Consider the following 20,000-nt stretch of genomic DNA (forward strand, 5'->3'; position numbering starts at 1 on the left):
TTATTATCTCCCCTCCCCCTGGCTAGCCACAAGACCTGACCTGGGAGCAGCCTTCAGCGCTCCGCGCCACAGGTGTCTCCCATTATCTCTCAACCTTTAAGACCTGATCTGGAGACTGCCTTTAGCTGTACACTGGTAATTCATCTCCCACTATGGCCTGCGGCCCCCTAGTCCTGTGCCGCCACCCGCAGAGCAGGCGCTGAGGTCCTGTCACTGAGGGAGGGAGATATGAGCACGCTGGAAAGGCCACCGCGTCACCCTCACAGCTAGCTGTCACCTTATCGGTTCAGGCAGAGCGAGAGAGAGAGAGGGTGGGGAGAGAGAGAGGGAGAGAGAGAGAGGGGGAGAGGGAGGGAGGGGGGGGGAGAGAGAGAGAGAGAGAGAGAGACAAAGGGAGAGGGGCTGAGGGAGAGAGAGAGAGAGAGACACACACACACACACGTACACACACACACATACACACTGTACACTGCACTCTCAGACATAAGACTCCAATTTGCTTCTGCTAAAAGTTGGGCCCAACAAAGTGAATATAATAACTTGTTTTTTTCTGCTCCTGGTACAACCAGGTGGCTGTCCTGTAGATACTCTGCAAACCTGACTCTTTGTGATTGCTCTTACTGTTGAATTCACTCTATCATCCCCTCTCCCTCTCCCCCCTCTCCCTCTGTCTCTCTCTCTCTCGAACAACACTTAGGTTGTGGGTTTGATTCCTGCTGGGACCACACGTACTGAAAAATGTACGCCCTCACTGCAATGTAAGTCGCTTTGGATAAAAACGTCAGCTAAATGGCAATGATGATGATTATAACTCACATCTCTTTCTCATTCTTTCTCTCTCTCTCTCTCTCCCTCTCGAACAGGTCAGAAATGACACCCACTCTTCTTATCCACTCCTCCTCCTCCTCCCTCCTCCTCCTCCACCTCCTCCACCCTCTCTCCCTGTGAGCATGTAAGACCATCATTGGGGCAGAAACAGATTTTCTGGGTAATTTGGCAACGTTGCGAGAACCTTGTCTATACCATCCATCAAGGCTAGAGTGTGTGCAGTCTCTTTCACTCTCACACACATCTGGAGGCTCTCACTCTCTCTCACACACACACACACACACACACACACACACACAGTACAGGTCATTAACCATCAGACGAAGGGGCTAACCAGCCGTGGTCGCCGGGGGTAACCAGGGCAAACAGATGAAACAAACTAACAGGGCAATGGGCCATCACCATGACGACACGACGAGATGGGCCGAAATCATAATAATAAAACATACACGCACACTCAGATACCCACCCACCGACCCACCCACACACACACACACACACACACACACACACAGACAGCTCTCCATGTACCATTGAGTCAAAGGATGTCATGTACCACAGCATTTATAGAACCGTTGTGGGTGTCAACCTGTGAGAGGAGCCATACCCTTTCATTCCGCAGAACGGGTCGTGTTCCCTGCCATTGAGCTGTCGGTGAAAGCGCCCATGTGATCCTGCCTCCGCCCCCCCTGCCCCCCCCCCCCGTCACTCCCCTGAAAGACTCTACAGCTGGCAGCTCGCTGATTACGTCTTTTCCTCATCAACGTTCTATTGACAGCTCAATCACACGGTGCACAGAGACAAAATAACAGGATGGTGTGGAATGACACTGACAGCCCCTGCGACGGAGGTAGGGAAAACCTGTAGCGGCCCCCTGGAACACGTGAACGTATGGTAAGAGAAACGGTCGATGACAAGTGTCACAAAGGGATGGAGAGAGAAAGGATCGTGTGGTGTTTTTCGTTTCTATAAGCTGTGATGTTTGTGTTCATTCTCTGCAGGCGCACACGCACACACACACGCAGGCAGGCAGGCCACACACAGACACACACGCACGCGCACACACACACACGCAGGCAGGCACACACAGACACACACACACGCACACACACACGCATGCAGGCATGCAGGCAGGCACACACAAACACACAGACACAGACACAGACACACACACACACACACACACACACACACACACACACACACAAAAACGCCCAGTGGGAGTCTGGGAATTCTAGTGTGGGTTCTGGGCGCTTTGTCTCTCCTGCTGTTGGTTCTGGCGCTATCTCCCGCTCTGGGAACCCGACTCAGAACCACACAACCATAGAACTGGAGCCATCAGTAGCCCAAGGCACCACAGAACCAGCCAGCCCAAACTTACTGCCAGATGTGTGTGTGTGTGTGTGTGTGTGTGTGTGTGTGTGTGTGTGTGTGTGTGTGTGTGTGTGTGTGTGTGTGTGTGTAGAACTGCAGACAGTGGAAGAGGATTCATACGTTCATCTCCAGGTAACACACTAGGTCTAAATGAAGACACTGTACATTGGAAACATTCAAGGAGAGAGAGACTGCTGGAGAAATTCTGCTCGTGATGGGGTTTTAAATCAGTGAAAAGCTATCTATAGAGAATGGGTCTCTTGACTATCACATCACTTCACAATGGCAGAGAGCTGTTTGCCATTTAACGACCAACAATGTCTTTAGCTTTCAATTGTCACAAAACAGAACATGCTGTATGCTGTTAGAGGTGAAATGGCTGGATACTTGAACCTTTGAATCACACACACACACACACACACACACACACACACACACACACAGTACACACACACACACACAGTACACACACACACACACACATAGTGTACACACACACACACACACACACACTACACACACACACACACACACACACACACACACACACACCTAAACCCCTCTCTTAACTGTTCTCTCTCTTAACTGTTCTAACCCAGAGGGTGTTGTACCCAGGTGCCTACTTCCAACAGTCAGACTTCCCATCATCCTCTCTGGTTTATGTACACACACTCATCCATCATTTAGTTGTGCAGTTTCCTCCCCACAGCTCAAATATACAGTCTTACTAGCACTGGGAAATGAGTTTGTGTTGGTGTAGAGAGATTGGGGAGGTCTGATCGTGTAGCTAGCCTTTATACACTTCTATATATATATATATATATATATATATACAGTGGGGGAAATAATTATTTGATCCCCTGCTTATTTTGTTAGTTTGCCTGATTACAAAGAAATGAGCGGTCTATAATTTTTATGGTACTTTTATTTTAACAAATAGACACAGAATATCAACAAAAAAAGTCCAGAAAAACATATTATATAAAGCTATAAATTAATTTGCATTTGATCGAAGGAAATAAGTATTTGATCCCCAAGCAAAACATGACTTAGTACTTGGTGGAGAAACCCTTGTTGGTAAGCACAGAAGTCAGACGTTTCTTGTAGTTGGTCACCAGGTTTGCACACATCTCAGGAGGGATTTTGGTCCACTCCTCTTTACAGATCCTCTCCAAATCCTGAAGGTTTCAAGGCTTTTGCTTGGCAACTCGAAGCTTCAGCTCCCTCCACAAATTTTCGATAGGATTAAGGTCTGGAGACTAGCTAGGCCACTCCATGACCTTAGTGTGCTTCTTCTTGAGCCACTCCTTTGTTGCCTTGGCTGTATGTTTTGGGTCATTGTCATGCTGGAAGACCCATCCACGACCCATCCTCAGTGCTCTGGCTGAGGGAAGGAGGTTCTTGTCCAAGATCTTATGGTACATGGCCCCGTCCATTGGCCCCTCAATGCAGTGAAGTCGTCCTGTACCCTTAGCAGAGAAACAACCCCAAAGCATATTGTTTCCACCTCCGTGTTTGATGGTGGGGATGGTGTTCTTGGGATTGTAGCATTCAGCATTTCTCTCCCTCCAAACACGAATAGTTGAATTTATGCCAAAGAGTTCAATTTTGGTCTCATCTGACCACATCACCTTCTCCCAAGCCTTCTCTGAATCATTTAGGTGTTCATTGACAAACTTCAGATGGGCCTGTACATGTGCCTTCTTGAGCAGGGAGACCTTGTGGGCACTGCAGGATTTCAATCCGTTACGGTGTAGTGTGTTACCAATGGTTTTCTTGGTGACTGTGGTCCCAGCTGCCTTGAGATCATTACCAAGCTCCTCCCGTGTAGTTCTGGGCTGATCCCTCACCCTTCTCATGATCATCCTTACCCCAGGAGGCAAGATCTTGCATGGAGCTCCAGGCAGAGGGCGATTGATGGTTATTTTGTATTTCTTCCATTTTCTAATAATTGCACCAACAGTTGTCTCCTTCTCACCAAGCTTCTTGTTGATGGTCTTGTAGCCCATTCCAGCCTTGTGCAGGTCTACAACTCTTACCCTGATGTCCTTTGAATGTTCTTTGGTCTTGCCCATGGTGGTGGAGAGGTTGGAATGGAAGAGATTGATTCTATTGACAGGTGTCTTTTATACCCATAACAAGCAGAGATTAGGAGTACTTTTCCTAAAGTGACAGGACTAATCTGTGTGCCTCATGGGCATATAACCGGTCTGTATGAGCCAGAATTCTTGTTGGTTTGTAGGGGATCAAATACTTATTTCCTTCGATCAAATGCAAATTAATTTATAACTTTATATAACGTGTTTTTTCTGGACTTCTTTGTTGATATTCTGTCTCTATTTGTTAAACTAAAAGTACCATAAAAATTATAGACCACTCATTTCTTTGTGATCGGGCAAACTAACAAAATCAGCAGGGGATCAAATAATTATTTCCCCCACTGTATATATATATATATATAGTACCAGTCAAAAGTTTGGACACACCTTGGCAAGAGTGTGCAAAGCTGTCATCAAAGCAAAAGGTGGCTACTATGAAGAATCTAAAATATAAAACATATTCTGGTTTGTTTCACACTTTTTTGTTGACCACATAATTCCATATGTGTTCTTTCATAGTTTTGATGTCTTCAATATTCATCTACATTGTCGAAAATAATAAAAAATAAAGAAAAACCATTGAATGAGAAGGTGTTTCCAAACTTTTGACTGGTACTGTATATATATATTTCCTACTTCTTTCAACTCATGTCTGTGGTGTGTCTTGATTATGACACTGGGAAACCTTTATGCTGTCTGTATTACAAATGTGAGCAGTTTAGTGATGAGCGTGACACCCAGTGCTGGAGACATGGTGGTTAGAATGAGGGATGAAAAAGCGAGGCGGAGGATTAGCTCGTTAGTGGATGCCTCTCGTAATGGTTCGCCGCTGGGCGCAAGAGGCTGATAAAGTGATAGAAATGAGAAATGAGAGAACATTAAGAGAAGAGAATGTAATAACAACTAAACCAGTTTGTTAAAATATTAATGCCCATGCAGAGTATTTCAGCCAACGCCCCCCCCCCCCCCCCCCCTCCCCCCCCAGCCTTCACACCCACTCTGCTGCTGTCTAGTGTGAGCTGTGCGTGCGTGCGTGTGTGTGCGTGCATGTGTGTCTGCCGTGCGTGCGTGCGTGTGCGTGTGTGTGTGTGTCTGCCGTGCGCGCGTGTGTGCGTGCGTGTGCATGTGTCTCTGCCATGCGTGTGTGCGTGTGTCTCTGCAATGCGTGTGTGTGCGTGTGTCTCTGCCATGTGTGTGTGTGTGTGCCAAGGCATGTTAGATAAGACGATTAGATTCAACTTTATTGTCATTGTGCAGAGTACAAGTACAGAGACAACGAAATGCAGTTAGCGTCTAACCAGAAGTGCAAAAAAAGCAGAAAAGCAATGCAATGTGAACAATATATACAGGCAGTGCCGTATAAGCAGTATATGAGCAGTGGATGTGTTTTGCAGCTGTATGGTAAGGAGATGTTCGCCCTTCAACCTTCTGTCCTTAAGGACCGTCAACATTCATCAACATTCATCAACATTCCTCATTGATCTAAAGAGCTCCATCTCCAAACATAATGGAGAGAATACAAAAGAAGGAAAGTGAGGACAGAGGACAGAGAGGAAGGAGGTGGGTAGGCGATTGAAGAGAGAAGAAATAAGGAAGAAGGGAATTACTGGGGGGACAGAAACAAAAGGGATGTGTGTTGAAACAAAGAAATGAAGGTTTGGTAAATTGCCTGTATTCCACTCCTGACTCCTATTCAAGTGAACAAAACAAAGGGAGGGATAGCTAAAGAAAACTAATTTAATCACCAGTGCAAACAACAAAGAGAACAGTGATTTTGTAACATCAACAAACAGCGACTCTAGCATTAATTCAATGTTTAACACAAGTGTCCTGGTTAGAGTTCTGCATGGCCTAGATTTACACAGAGCAGAGACACAATACTGCCGCTTGGGAAAACACTAAGGAAACCAAGACTCAAGACTCTACATGAGAAATGTATGTCAACAACAGAATGTAATATTCCTCATATGAAAAATAATAGAAGGAACATTTGCCCTAGAGTATTACATTTGGCTTCTGCGATCGAAAAGGGGGGGGGGGGGGGGGTGAGGTGGGCAACATAATATTATAGCAAACACAGTCTATAAACTCTGATTTTACATGGAAGTAATTGATTTTGAATGTTGAACTGCTGTATTGAGTGGGACTGTAGTATATCTGTGCTCTGCTCTTTATAAACCGATTATCATCACGGTGAGCTCTTCACTCCTCAGTTCAATACCCCTCTAATTGTAAATAGATACAGTATAAAGCTTGTGCCAGTCTCTGAAAATGTCATCAATCTTCTGTAAAGATCGAATTGTTCACGGAGCAATATCTGAGCAGTCGATTGGTCACTAGTGAGACTATAATGTGATTGGTTAGCAGACAGGAAATAGGCCTGTAGTATCAGTAGTCATTAATTGAGCACCTTGATTGGTTTTCCCGTCAATCTCAGGGGCTCTGATTGGTCTCCAGAGGTACCCATTGATTGGTCTGTCAGATTCAGATTGGCAGGTTGTGCTCCGTGCTCGGTTCCTATTGGAGAAATCGATCTCTTATCCTTGAGTCACTGCCTGGAGTACAGTAATTGGTACTGAAATAATGAGGATTTGCTTTGATTAATGTGTGTGTGTGTGTGTGTGTGTGTGTGTGTGTGTGTGTGTGTGTGTGTGTGTGTGTGTGTGTGTGTGTGTGTGTGTGTGTGTGTGTGTATGTGTGTCTTGATCCAGTCAAAGACAAATCTCTCTCTCTCTCCCCATCAGTCATTGTGTCATTGTATAGTGCAAATGAACTAAGCACGCACACACACACACACACACACGCACACACACACACACACACACACACAGACACACACACACAGACACACACACACATGCACACGCACAAACACACACTCAGTGAGTTGAATTCAGATCACAGGCTAATTAGCCAATTATAGCCAGGGCTCAAGTACTGTACCATCTTAATGAAACTGTGCGCCTCGCCACCCTCTCCTCCAAGTAGCCACGCTCCTCTCTCTCTCTCTCTCTCTCTCTCTCTCTCTCTCTCTCTCTCTCTCTCTCTCTCTCTCTCTCTCTCTCTCTCTCTCTCTCTCTCTCTCTCTCTCTCTCTCTCTCTCTCTCTCTCTCTCTCTCTCTCCATTGCTATTCAAAAGGTGCTCTATCGGCAGAACAAGAGATCTCTTAACTGCTGCCAAAGCGTAATAAAAGAGCACAAAGGAGGCTTTCCTCTCTGTCAGGAATGTGGAGTGTTAGCCAGCTGACTGAGTCTCTGCCCAGTCTGTCTCTTCAGACCGGACTCTCATTGATCTGCACCCTAGGAACCAACTCACTCCATCGCCTAACTAACTCTGTAGTGCACAGTGTGAGCAACTTATGGCGAAGACCATTCAACTAGGTAATGTAAGATGTGTGTGGGTGTGTATGTGCACTGGAGAGAGAGAGGGAGAGAGAGAGAGAGAGAGAGAGAGAGAGAGAGAGAGAGAGAAAGAGAAAGAGAGACAGAGAAAGAGAGAGACAGAGAAAGAGAGAGAGACAGAGAGAGAGAGAGAGAGAGATAGAGAGAGACAGAGAGAGAGAGAGGGAGGCATGGAAACCATGACACACACAACACACGCACGCACACACACACACACACACACAGAACAGGGCTGATCAAGGTTGGGCTAAACAGTGCGAGCATGGAAAGAGTGTCTCCTCCACACTGTAGTGGACATGAATAAAACCTTTTCAAACACACAAAAGCTTCTACACAGACGCATATTGTACAGAAGAAAAGGCCATAGAGCTGATTGTTCACTGTGGGTGAGATACACCCACCGACAGGTTGACCTGTTCAAGGGGGAGTTAACCTTGTGATAGGCATGGATGAGTCCATTAGCCTTTCTCTGTAAATGTGTGCTTTAGCAGCAGATTACTGTTGTACATGTCGGAAGAGAACAGGGAGCATATTCAGAGGACAAGCCTACGTTTTCTCTCTCCACACACACACACACACACACACACACATGCATGCACACATGCACACACGCATGCACACACGCATGCACGCGCAGACACACACACAGATACAGACCCACACACACACACACACACACACACACACACACACACAGCAATTTGAAACTGAGGTGTAGGATGTCTCCGCAGCATGTAATTACCAACACAATCAATTACGCTTTCATAACAAGAGACAATTAGACCAGTGTGGTGGAATAACACCAGGACCGGCATATCTGCTGCTCTACAGCAGTCCTGGAAACAGCTTCCACCAATGATTCCAACTATGAAAGGTAGTGTCACTCATTGGCTGAAAAACATACAACAGAAAACACCTACGACAAGTATATATATATACACACACACACACACACACACACACACACACACACACACACACACACACTATAGTTTATTGTGCTGGCTTACCACCCCTTTTCAACACCCCCTTTATCACCCTCTGCTATTCACTCCTCTTGTTTCTCCCTTCCCTCTCCCTCTCCCTCTCCCTCTCTCCCTCTCTCTCTCTCCCTCCCTCTCTTCCTCATTTCATCTCACTCCCTATCATTCCCTCTCCCTCACTTCTTCTCTTCCTCTCCTTCATATTTCACACACAATTCTCACACAATTCTCCATCCCTTTCTCTCTCTCCATCTGTCTCACTCACACACATACACACACACACACACACACTATCTGTGATCGGGGACCTTGGGCACAGACGGCTATCTCAAGGCCAGCAGGCCAGAGCGTCTATCGGTGATGAATGTGCCATGTCTGAACATTGTGTGTGTGTGTGTGTGTGTGTGTGTGTGTGTGTGTGTGTGTGTGTGTGTGTGTGTGTGCGAGTGAGCAAGAGAGAGAGAGAGAGAGAGAATTTTTAAATTAAGATCTCCTATATCCGCAATATATTATATATTCCACAGACACCTAACCACTCTGGGCATCATTATCATCCCTGTAAGGGAAGGAGAGGGTTACAAATTCAAAACAAAACCACCATCATCTTCAAGAGCACACAAAACATTTGGCAGGCCCCAGCTACTCACAAAAACGGGTACATTTCCGATAATTTCCTACCCTCAGACGAGCAGCCATCAACCCCATAAAAAGACAGTACCCACCAGGTCCACAGATTTTCGTAGTGGAATTCTTTTTGGAAGTTTTCCGTTTGGCCAGCTTACCGACCCCAGACATGAAAGGTACTAGCACCACTACACTCAGCAATAACCGACAAGACAACAAATCAAACTAAAGAACTAAACGTAGACACTGAACAAAGAGACGAATGAGTTTTTCAGAATCAGAGCAAAATGGACGACCCTCCTCAACACTTGGATCCAGGTGCAGCTGGCCGGTAGATGGGCAGCCTTGCCTGACTCACCACCCACCTTAACCATGCAAGAGGCCCACCATACAGTAAACCCACCCAGGACGAAAAAAAAAAAAAACCCTCCCCGAACTCAAACGCTTTCAGTGTGTCAAAGAGATACGTGTGACCTAGTTCATCAAAAGCTTTCTCCTGATTGAGAGATTAAACCAATATTTAATTCAGGCAAATGATCATCACAAACAGGTTATCTATGATAGAACGATCAGGAATACTGTACAGTTCAGTCAAGACAATTACGTCTGTTTAATCATGTTTAATGAAATGGTAATACATTTAAGATTGGCGTATTTGGATGGCTCCGCTCTTGTATAGCTCCCTGCCTGAAGTTCAAACAACATAAAATACAAAATAACTTACGGAGGGAGACTATAACTATCAAACCCACTGTGGGTAGGCAAATCGAGCGAGTACACTGTTTAACTTTGGAGGAGCGTTTCATATTCGGCTCTTTTAAGCCTTGTCCCTGAGACATGTGACAATGTTTTGCACATGTGTGAATCAGCTGCCCGTCACCCGTCACTATGGCGTTCGACTTAAAGTGTCCCATCTGAACTTAGGTAAACTTCATTATGATTGATCCTTATGCATTAATAACTCCAAATAATCTCTTAGTCTGTTAGACACTTAGAAACTATCTGGTATTCTGCATAAAGTAATACTGTTGGCTTTCATTTTTTCAAAAGTGTCAAATCCCAGAGACACACAAGAGGGTGGTGAATCCTCCTGAAAAGATTCACACAGAACCTCCCAATACAGCCCCAAGTCCGCTGGCAAACCATCCATGCCAGGGGCATGCCCTTAGAGTAGAGTAGGCAAGAGTCCAGGGCACTGTTCAGGCCCACTGTTCAGGCCCACTGTTCAGGCCCCAGGTTAGTCCTTGTCAATTGTCCATGGTCACCCTCCCATCTGGGAGATGGAGACAAATCATGCATTTAAGTTGCACTACTGTCCGTTGGAGATTGAAAAAGAAACCGCTAGGGGCGTCCATGTCCTTTAGGGTGGCAAAACGAGACCTGATCATGGCCCCCTTCTCCCTCTCATGTAAGAGACAGAGAGAGAGACAGAGACAGAGAGAGAGACAGAGAGAGAGAGAGAAAGAGAGAGAGAGACGCAGTGGACTCACTTTTTCTCTGGTTAGTTTTTTTCTGGGGCATATACTTGGTCTAGAGAACATTACAGGAATAGCTCAAACTACCCCCATAGGAATGTCATTATCTCAAGTAGAATGAGCCGATGAAAGTATCTTGTCTTACGGTCCCAAACAGGCGTGCTCAGCAGCAGCAACGACTTATGTCCTGTACCAGGGTCTCGAACCCCTGGGATATTGAAGCGCTGCTTTGCAGGTTTTTAATATGTGATTTTGTAGCGACTCTGTCATCGATGTGATTTGAATTGTGGCTATAAAGGCCGTTTTAAATGAGAAAATTATCTCTCCCACCCTGTATGCTTACTCTCTCTCTCTCTCCCTCTCCCTCTCTCTCTCTCCTATCTTTTTATCTCTTCTATCTCTCCCATCTCTTACCCTCTCTCTCTCGCCTCAGGTGTGTGACGTTATCTCTCCTACCATGTCTGCTGATCCTCAGTGACTCTGACTGTGTCAGAGAGACCAGCTGCAGGATCACAAGCTAATGACTCAAACACCCCAGTACCAACACTACTCAAACTCTTCATCGCCACAGTACCACAACGACTGAAACTCTTCATCGCCACAGTACCACCACGACTGAAACTCTTCATCACCACATTACCATCTCTACTGAAACTCTTCATCACCACAGTACCACCACGACTGAAACTCTTCATCATCACAGTACCACCACTAATGAAACTCTTCATCATCATAGTACCACCACGACTGAAACTCTTCATCATCACAGTACCACCACGACTGAAACTCTTCATCACCACAGTACCACCACGACTGAAACTCTTCATCACCACAGTACCACCACTAATGAAACTCTTCATCACCACATTACCATCCCTACTGAGACTCTTCATCATCCTGTAGGGCCTTATAGGATGGCAACACAATACGGAGGTTTGGCAAGGAAATGTGTCTATGTATTTTTAATAGCAAAGCATAACACAATATTAATAATCTGACTCCAAGTAATTTAATTAACACTATGTACAAATAATTGTTTATGTTGTTTATGCTGATTAGTGCAAGAATGGTCACGTTAGAATGAATCAAATGAGGCTTTAATTATACTGTAAACGTATACAATTATTACAAGGCAATCCATCATAGAAAAATTGTACATTCTACCCTCATGGTAAATTATAGACAGAGAGAGAGGTAGAGAGAGAGAGAGAGAGAGAGAGAGAGAGAGAGAGAGAGAGAGAGAGATGTGGGTTCTCCTGTCGTGCTGTGTTTTGTGTTCCCGTCTATGTCTCCTCCTCTCACTCTCGCTCAGATGTCCGTCCACGATTGGCGTGTCAGTCCCATCCGTCATCATTCACGCACCTGTTCCGGATCAATCAACCGTCCGTCTGTCTATTTAAAGCCCCTCCTGTCTTCTGTTCGGGAGTCGTCGTCTTTCGTGTTTTGTTTGGTGTCCATTTGTTGAAAGTGAATTAGCGAAGCCACATACATTGGTAGTTGTGACATGGTAAAGTGTTTTGTTTTGGTAAAACTATACACGGTATAGTGTTTTGTTTTATTTTTCACACGCAGGGACAAGGGGATAGGTAAGCCGCTCATGGGTTTACTTTGCATCACGTAACCGCATCTCTGTTACAAACATTAGGCTAGGAACAGGTGCCTCTCGTGTGTTTTCTTTAGTAGATCTTGCGTGGTTAGGTTGCTAGGACTTTCTTTTAATAAGTTATTTTCTTTGGCACCGTTCACAGTCCCCTTGTTCCCTTGTGGCAATCATTATTCTTTAATTTTAGTCCTGGTTCATAGCATTTGTGTTGCAACCCACCTACATTCATCATTCTCGGTATATCGTGTTAGGTCCTTAGTTTACTCTTGACAGAAGGGTCGTAAAAGAGAGAAATTACCACAGTCACTTTTACACTGCTCACAAGTTCAGCTGAGACCACACATCAAGACAGAGAGAAAAGGAGAAAGAATCTGTGGTCTACTTCTGCTTTTATACACCCAGCTTCAACCATAGTATTTAAATTAAGAGCTGTTTGCAAGGAGAACCAATGAGACCTCATCCTATCAATTCTATTCAGATGACACCACAGCACTGACACCTTTCAAAGGGTTTGTAAAAATCACAGAGAGATCAGTCATTTGGCCCATCGGGGGGGAAGGGATCTCAAGGAAGGGGAGCAGAATTGATGTCTCCCCCTTCATTCCCAGTACCAACACTCCTCAAACCCTTCATCACCACAATACCAACACTCCTCAAAGTCTTCATCACCATCAGCTGATAAAAACATGAATGTACAACTGTTTTGATTTGTTTCTCGATATTGAGGTCAGCATCAAGTATCACCCCTAGGTTTCAAGCTGAAGATTTCAGGCCAAGCCAAGACTGTCCTGTGTTGCTAACGTGGAGCTAGGAGGGCCAAATATGACTACCTCAGATTTAGTGTCATTCAATTGTAAAACGTTCTGGGACATCCAACATCTAATATCTTCCAAGCAATCATTAAGAGAAGCTAAACTGGATGAATCATGGGGTTTAACGGGAAGATATAACTGGGTGGCATCTGCATAACAGTGAAAGGTAATATTGTGTTTACGGATAATCTGGCCAAGTGGAAGCATGTATAATGAGAATACAATTGGGCCTAAAAGTTCACTTGGGCTGAGGAAGAAACACACTTTCCTAGACTAACAGAGAACTGTCTGCCTGAGAGGTATGATGAGAACCATTTTAAGGCAATTTCTGTAATACCTACACAATATCTAAGGTAGTTTATTAAAATGGAATACCGACCTGCATCAGCTGCTAAATTTGTGACTTTAAGTAGAGTACAGTGTTATGACAGGGGCAGATTTGACCTTTTCAAAGAACACATTTCTATCCAAATAGCTAGTCAGTTGATTATAGACAACCTTCTCCAAAACGTTGGATAAAAAGGGAAGTTTAGAAATGGGTCTAGACTTGGCATTTTAAGAAGTGGTTGAACAAGACAATGCTTAAAGTAAGGCGGTACTGAGTCGGTGGCCAAGGAGCTATTAATGCTGGGGCAGACTGTTTCCGTGATTTCCTTTAGTAATCTAGTAGGGACAATATCTAGGGAACAAGAAGAGGATTTCATGTGTGATACAATCTTGATAAGGGTTTCATCTGATACAGGAACAAATTAATCTAAGTAACAGTCAGGTCATGTATGGGAGGGATGATCTGGTCTCTGATTTTTACAATCTTCTTCATAAAGAATTGCAAGAAGTATCCACATTCTTCAGGAGAATGGCTGGTAACCTTGTTTGATGGGGCATTTATAATTCTGTCGATAGTACTAAACAGTATTCTTGGATTATCAGGGTTACATTTACATACTCAGATTCAAGACCCTGGTGCTCACCGACCGGGCGGCAAAGGGAACAGCCCCTCCCTACTTGCAAGCAATGGTTAGCCCCCAAACCCCGCATGATCACTCCACTCTTCCACCTCGCCTGCCCGCCTGGCACTGCCACCTCTACGTGGATGCAGCGGCCGCGCCAATCGGTCATGGCTTTTCACTGTCCTGGCGCCCCGTTGGTGGAATGAGCTTCCCCCCACTGTCAGAACTGCAGAGTCACTATCGATCTTCCGCCGTAGATTGAAAACCCATCTCTTCAGGCTACATCTTAACAGTCCTTCCTAAGACCTCTTCACCCCCAATACCCTCCCTGTACTAACCCTAACCCCAACCCTTGAGACCTCTTCACCCCCACTTCCCCCCTGTACAAGTTCTCTCCTGTTAATAAATAATAATAATAATAAAAAAAATTGGCTTCTGGCATTACGACTGCCAATGTCCCCTGGTGTGAGCATTGATTACTTTGTCTGACGATGACTGTTGGATAGATGATTCACTTACTTAAACAAATGTATTTGTTGTAAGTCGCTTTGGATAAAGGCGTCTGCTAAATGCCATGAATGTAAATGTAAATCAGAGTTCTCAGAGATCAGATTACAGACACACTTTGCTCTTGCTTTCTTTCCAGAAGCATTCAATTCCTTCATCAGATCCTTCAAACAAATGAGGAAAACGTTGAGTCTACAGGCTTTCCATCCTGGTCTCAGCGAGGTTAGACTAGCAGAAACTAGCCCATCAAATCCAGCCCTGCACCCAGAATCTCTCTTTATCTGCTCTCATCATCACTCGCTCCCTCTGCAACTTTTTCCTTCAACCCCCACCCCCACACACTCACCCCCTGCCTCTAAATTGACCGCTGACATTTACCCTGTCTTACCCTCACTCCCTCTCCCCCTTTGTCTCTCTGTTCACTCCTTCCTCTCCCTCTCCCCTCGTCAGCCCTCCCTCTCTCTGAGTATCGACCTGTTGGCCCTGCAGCAGAAGCTGTGATCAATAGAGTGAAATGAAGATTCCACTGTGTGATTGGGGCTTTTTTATCAGATTCATCTAGGAGAGGAGATAGAGAGGAGGTAGGCAGATTGAACCACAGAGGAGAGGAAAGGAGGGTGGTTGATGACCTTAAATAAGTGGTGTTTAAAGGGTTGAGGATATTCACACCCATCCTCTGCCTCAGCCGAACACACTTCTATCACTATAGCAACCTGTACACAGATCCACTATTCTGTGCCTCAATGGGATATTCTTAGAGAACACATTGTTGGCAAAACATTTGCACATGCACATGCACATGCACACACACATGCAGGCACACACACACACGCAGGCACACACAGGCACACACAGGCACACACACACACTCCTCCCTGCTTCTCAGTGGTCTTACCTTGGTCGAGGGACTTGACAGGACCCCAGCTCTTGAAGTAATCATCCTGAAATAAGAACACAGCAACATGGAAAGGGTTAAACATATGTCAATGACTGCCAGATGGCAAACATAATGTGCAATTACTGATAGTAGTTACTGATGGTAGAGAACAGCACACAAAACAAAGCATCTAAGGTCACACAGTCTGAAAGGAATCAGCGCTAGCATATTATTCCATATTATTTGATTGATTTCATATTATTTGAACACAGCCATTCACAACACAGAAGATAGCTCTATTTCCCTCCCTTTTATCACCTAGGCCATCAGCCGGTCAGTTGTGATGAGTTAAGAGAGACAGGCTCAAAGAGAGAGACAGGCTCAAAGAGAGAGACGGGTACTCTGATCCACTGCTCTGATTATCTCAGTCACAGACGACAGATCGGCCCGATTGAGAAGCAAACATCACAGAGAAGTAGCCCCGGATTATACTCTTTAGATGAGATCCGCTTTTAAAAAACCAACAGACTATTCACCCGGCGTCACCAGCAATTAGCTGTACAAGCAAATGTTTGAAGTTAAATACTCATTAGCCGGTTTTGCTCCGAACACGATTTTGTTCCTCTTTTTTTCGAGGGCACACTGATATGTAATTACGTTAAAATCGCTGCATAATAAGAGACCATCACGTCGGAAAAAATTAGCTATTCCTCTGAATTTAATTAGTGCGTATCGGTGAAGTGCTTTACACGCTATAATTGGGTGTTCGGCAAACAGATGCGGCACGTGGAGAGTGTGACTTGTCGCAGAGGCAGATCTAATAAGGCCATCGCGAGATGAAGGAGGTAGTGAGATGATAGGGCTGGTACGAGCAGATCACTCGAGCAGAGTCAATAATGAAGGAGACCTTCGCTGCTCAAAAAGCTTAAGCCATTCCTCTTCAAACAGGACATCTTCATAGGACCACATCAATCATAGACACTCACTGGCACTCACTTGTCATCACAATACTCATTCATTATAACCACATTACAAATACCGTAAAACCTGCCCCTGTCGACAGATTTGGTGGAGACAACCATGTGGCTGAAACAAAGACATATCTGATCTTCCACTGTGAATAGTGATCAATGCCCCATCCTCTCTTAGCCCGTAACACCTATTTACAGTTGAATCAGCATGCCTGGTGGACATCCTGAAGATATTGTGCCTCGCCTGTTGATAACACTTCATTGTCAATTATTTTGCAACTATAATATACAGTATATAGTGTAGGCCAATAGGCCTCTCCTTCCTATGTTCTATTGTTTGGAGAATATTTAAGGAGATACAGAACTCATTGGAGACTATGGTGTGTCCTTGACACACATAAGGTTAGACTTATGGTTAAACTTCCTTTCGTTTGCAAGAGTTTATTTATTTTTCTTTGAATCTATCTATGTTTCTTTGAATCTATTAAATTAGTTATTTTGTTGATACTTCATTCTCATTCTTCCTAATTAATGTGCATTAATGTGATGTTGTGTGCTAAATAAAGGTTCTGTTAAAACAGCATGACATAATCGTTACCAGGTTATGACATAGAATTAATGTCTAATTATGCATAGTTAACAACACATAGACTTCAGTCCTTGATATCAGCTATTGTACCATGTGTAAACTCCTCAAGATTTCTTATTACTTATAGCATATTGGCTATTTTTAATGGAATCTAGGATCCAGTATGATCAAGTGTTTGTCACACAGGGATAAGCAAATCATTATCATTCATTATTAATCATATATTTTGGATTCAGACATAACTTAATGTTATCTTGTGTTAGTTGTTCATGTGATCACTAGTGTGTAGGGTCCGCATTATCATGTCCATAACCATCTAAATATGTTAAGTATATTCTTTATTCTTATCCCACCTAGTCATTTTCTCTCTTTTTAATAATCCTTCAATGTTTACTACTTCTTCAGCTCCTATACCCCATTAATAGACCAGCTCAGCATCAACGTCCTAGTGACCTGGTACTCCTCTGTCGTACATGACATATCAATCATACATACAGTATACCAACTCCTACATGACATATCAATCATACATACAGTATACCAACTCCTACATGACATATCAATCATACATACAGTATACCGACTCCAAATGACATATCACTCATACATAAAGCATATCCCCCAGACTCCCATATGTTCTCAAAGCGTGTCCATCATTGGTTGATATTAGGGCTGTGACGGTTACATGGTAACCATCGGTTACACGGTTAAATGTGGATGGCCGTAAAAAACTAAAACACAAAAAAATCATCACCTTTTCAATACATTGATTTTAGATTATTTTATTATTTTTTTAAAGTATATATTTTGATATAAATATACTTCACGCAACAGCAGGAGCGTAAAGTAATGATTATGAACAATTGTTTTGCTACCCTACTCTATCAAACCATCTCCGTCTCTTCCCAACGGGAGTGGGTAAGGAGCAACTCTCACTTTCACTATTATGCTCACATGGCACATTGTTTGTTTTTTCATACCAGATGTTCTTGCTTTCCGTTAATAAATACATCAATGCTTTATTTCAAACCGTTGCATGTGTAGGCCTATATTAGTTATTCAGTGTGAGGTTGGTAAAGTGGAACATCACTGACACCAAAACAAACCTGCAACACTGCAACACTGACAGGAAGAAGACATAAAGATGTGCTGCTAACAAAATCTGCTGCTAATTTGCCTGCTAAAATGTGCTAGCTAAAATGTGCTAGCTAAAATGTGCTAAAATGTGCTTAAATATTCTTAATGATGTCATAGAGACATAGTGTGTTAAAAATAGTTAATAATATATATTTAAATGATTTAAATGCATCCAGTTTTTTCTTTTTCTTTTTTTTTTTTTTGGGGGGGGGGGTCACATTACTTCAACCAGTCACAACGATTATTTGCATGACGATCAACCGACACCACGACATTCCATGACCATCGCGGCCCTAGTTGATATACACGAGATGCAGAGGTCCAATCACTTCAGCCTCTTCCCTTCACTTCCTGTATGATTGGACAGCTAATATCTATTCTGTTCCACTCAGTGTGACACAGAGATGTCTGGCGCCGACAAAGCTACGATAGATGAGTCTATCTTTGAAACAGTGGCAAGGTTGTTTTCCCAGATCAAAGCTCTCTCTCTCTCTCTCTGTCTCTCTTTCTCACTCTCTCTCTCTCTCTCGCTCTCTCTCTCTCTCTCTCTCTCTCGCTTTCTCTCTCTCTCGCTCTCTACTTCTAATCCCCCTTGTGTCTCTCCTCACCTTCCCCCACTATGTTTTGCCCTACATGAGTTTGGAATAAGATCTCAGCATGGTCCCTACAGCAAGTTACTCTGAAGACCAATCAAGACAGCACAAGACTAGATCTCAAACTCCTGTCTTTTCTTTGCTCTCCTTCTCTCTCTCTCTCTCTCTCTCTCTCTCTCTCTCTCTCTCTCTCTCTCTCTCTCTCTCTCTTTTGTACTTGCAACTTACTTTTTTACTTACTCCTACGTGCATTAGGGAGAGACAACACAAGAGTAAAAAAGAGTGAAAAAAGGAGACAAAACAAGGGATGAACCTAAACGTTATGAGGGAGAGACATGGGGAAGAGGAGGAACAGGTTCCACAGAAGGAGAGGGATGGGAGAGGGATGTGGAGAGAAACAGAGTGACTGAGGGGAAGGACAGAGAAAGTGACTGGGAAACAGAGGGAGGAAGGAAAGAAAGAAAAGTGAGAGAAAGAGAGGAGGACAGCAGAGATAGTGAATGTGTGTGTGTGTGTGTGTGTGTGTGTGTGTGTGTGTGTGTGTGTGTGTGTGTGTGTGTGAGAGAGAAAGAGGGGGGTGACAATAGAAGAAGTGATAGAGGGAGGGAAAGGACAGCAGGGACAGGGATGATGTCCTGGCTTGGCTGGTGAGACCGTCTCTGTGGTCTCTGTTTGGGTTTGGCTCAGAGAGAGACCAGCCTGCTACCACTGATAGGCACTAATTCACCCACTCCTCTGGCCCTAACACACACACATACACACACACACACACACACACACACACACACACACAGACAGAGACACACAGACCCGCACACACACGCGTGCACACACACACGCACACTTCACACACACACACACACACACACACACACACACACACACACACACACACACACACACACACAGACAGACACACACACACACACACACACACAGACAGAGACACACAGACCCACACACACACACACACACACACACACAGTCTAGACTAAAAAAACAACATGGGAAGGACGCTGCCTGAGTGATTGTGGCAGACCCAATCCCCCTGCTGAGCTTAAGAGCAGGGTCTCTCTCTCACTCATTAAAGCATAAAACGCTTGATTAGACTTAAAGAGGGGAGAGGGAGGACAGGAGAGAGAGTGGAGAGGAGAGGAGAGGAGAGGAGAGGAGAGG

At 44.4% G+C, this 20,000-nt stretch overlaps 1 protein-coding gene across 1 annotated transcript in view; it reads right to left on the minus strand.

Moving 5' to 3' along the window:
- The window catches only part of spock1 (SPARC (osteonectin), cwcv and kazal like domains proteoglycan 1), a gene marked incomplete at both ends in the record, with an annotated part of 100,650 nt that overhangs the window by 56,478 nt on the left and 24,172 nt on the right, over positions 1–20,000 (minus strand). Inside the window, one exon of the mRNA XM_083686114.1 lies at positions 15,553–15,598. Within this exon, the coding sequence (XP_083542240.1) occupies positions 15,553–15,598 (46 nt within the window). The remainder of the gene's footprint in view (positions 1–15,552; positions 15,599–20,000) is intronic.

The sequence above is a fragment of the Argentina silus genome (genome assembly GCF_951799395.1).
Source record: "Argentina silus genome assembly, chromosome: 15".
Lineage (NCBI taxonomy): Eukaryota > Metazoa > Chordata > Actinopteri > Argentiniformes > Argentinidae > Argentina > Argentina silus.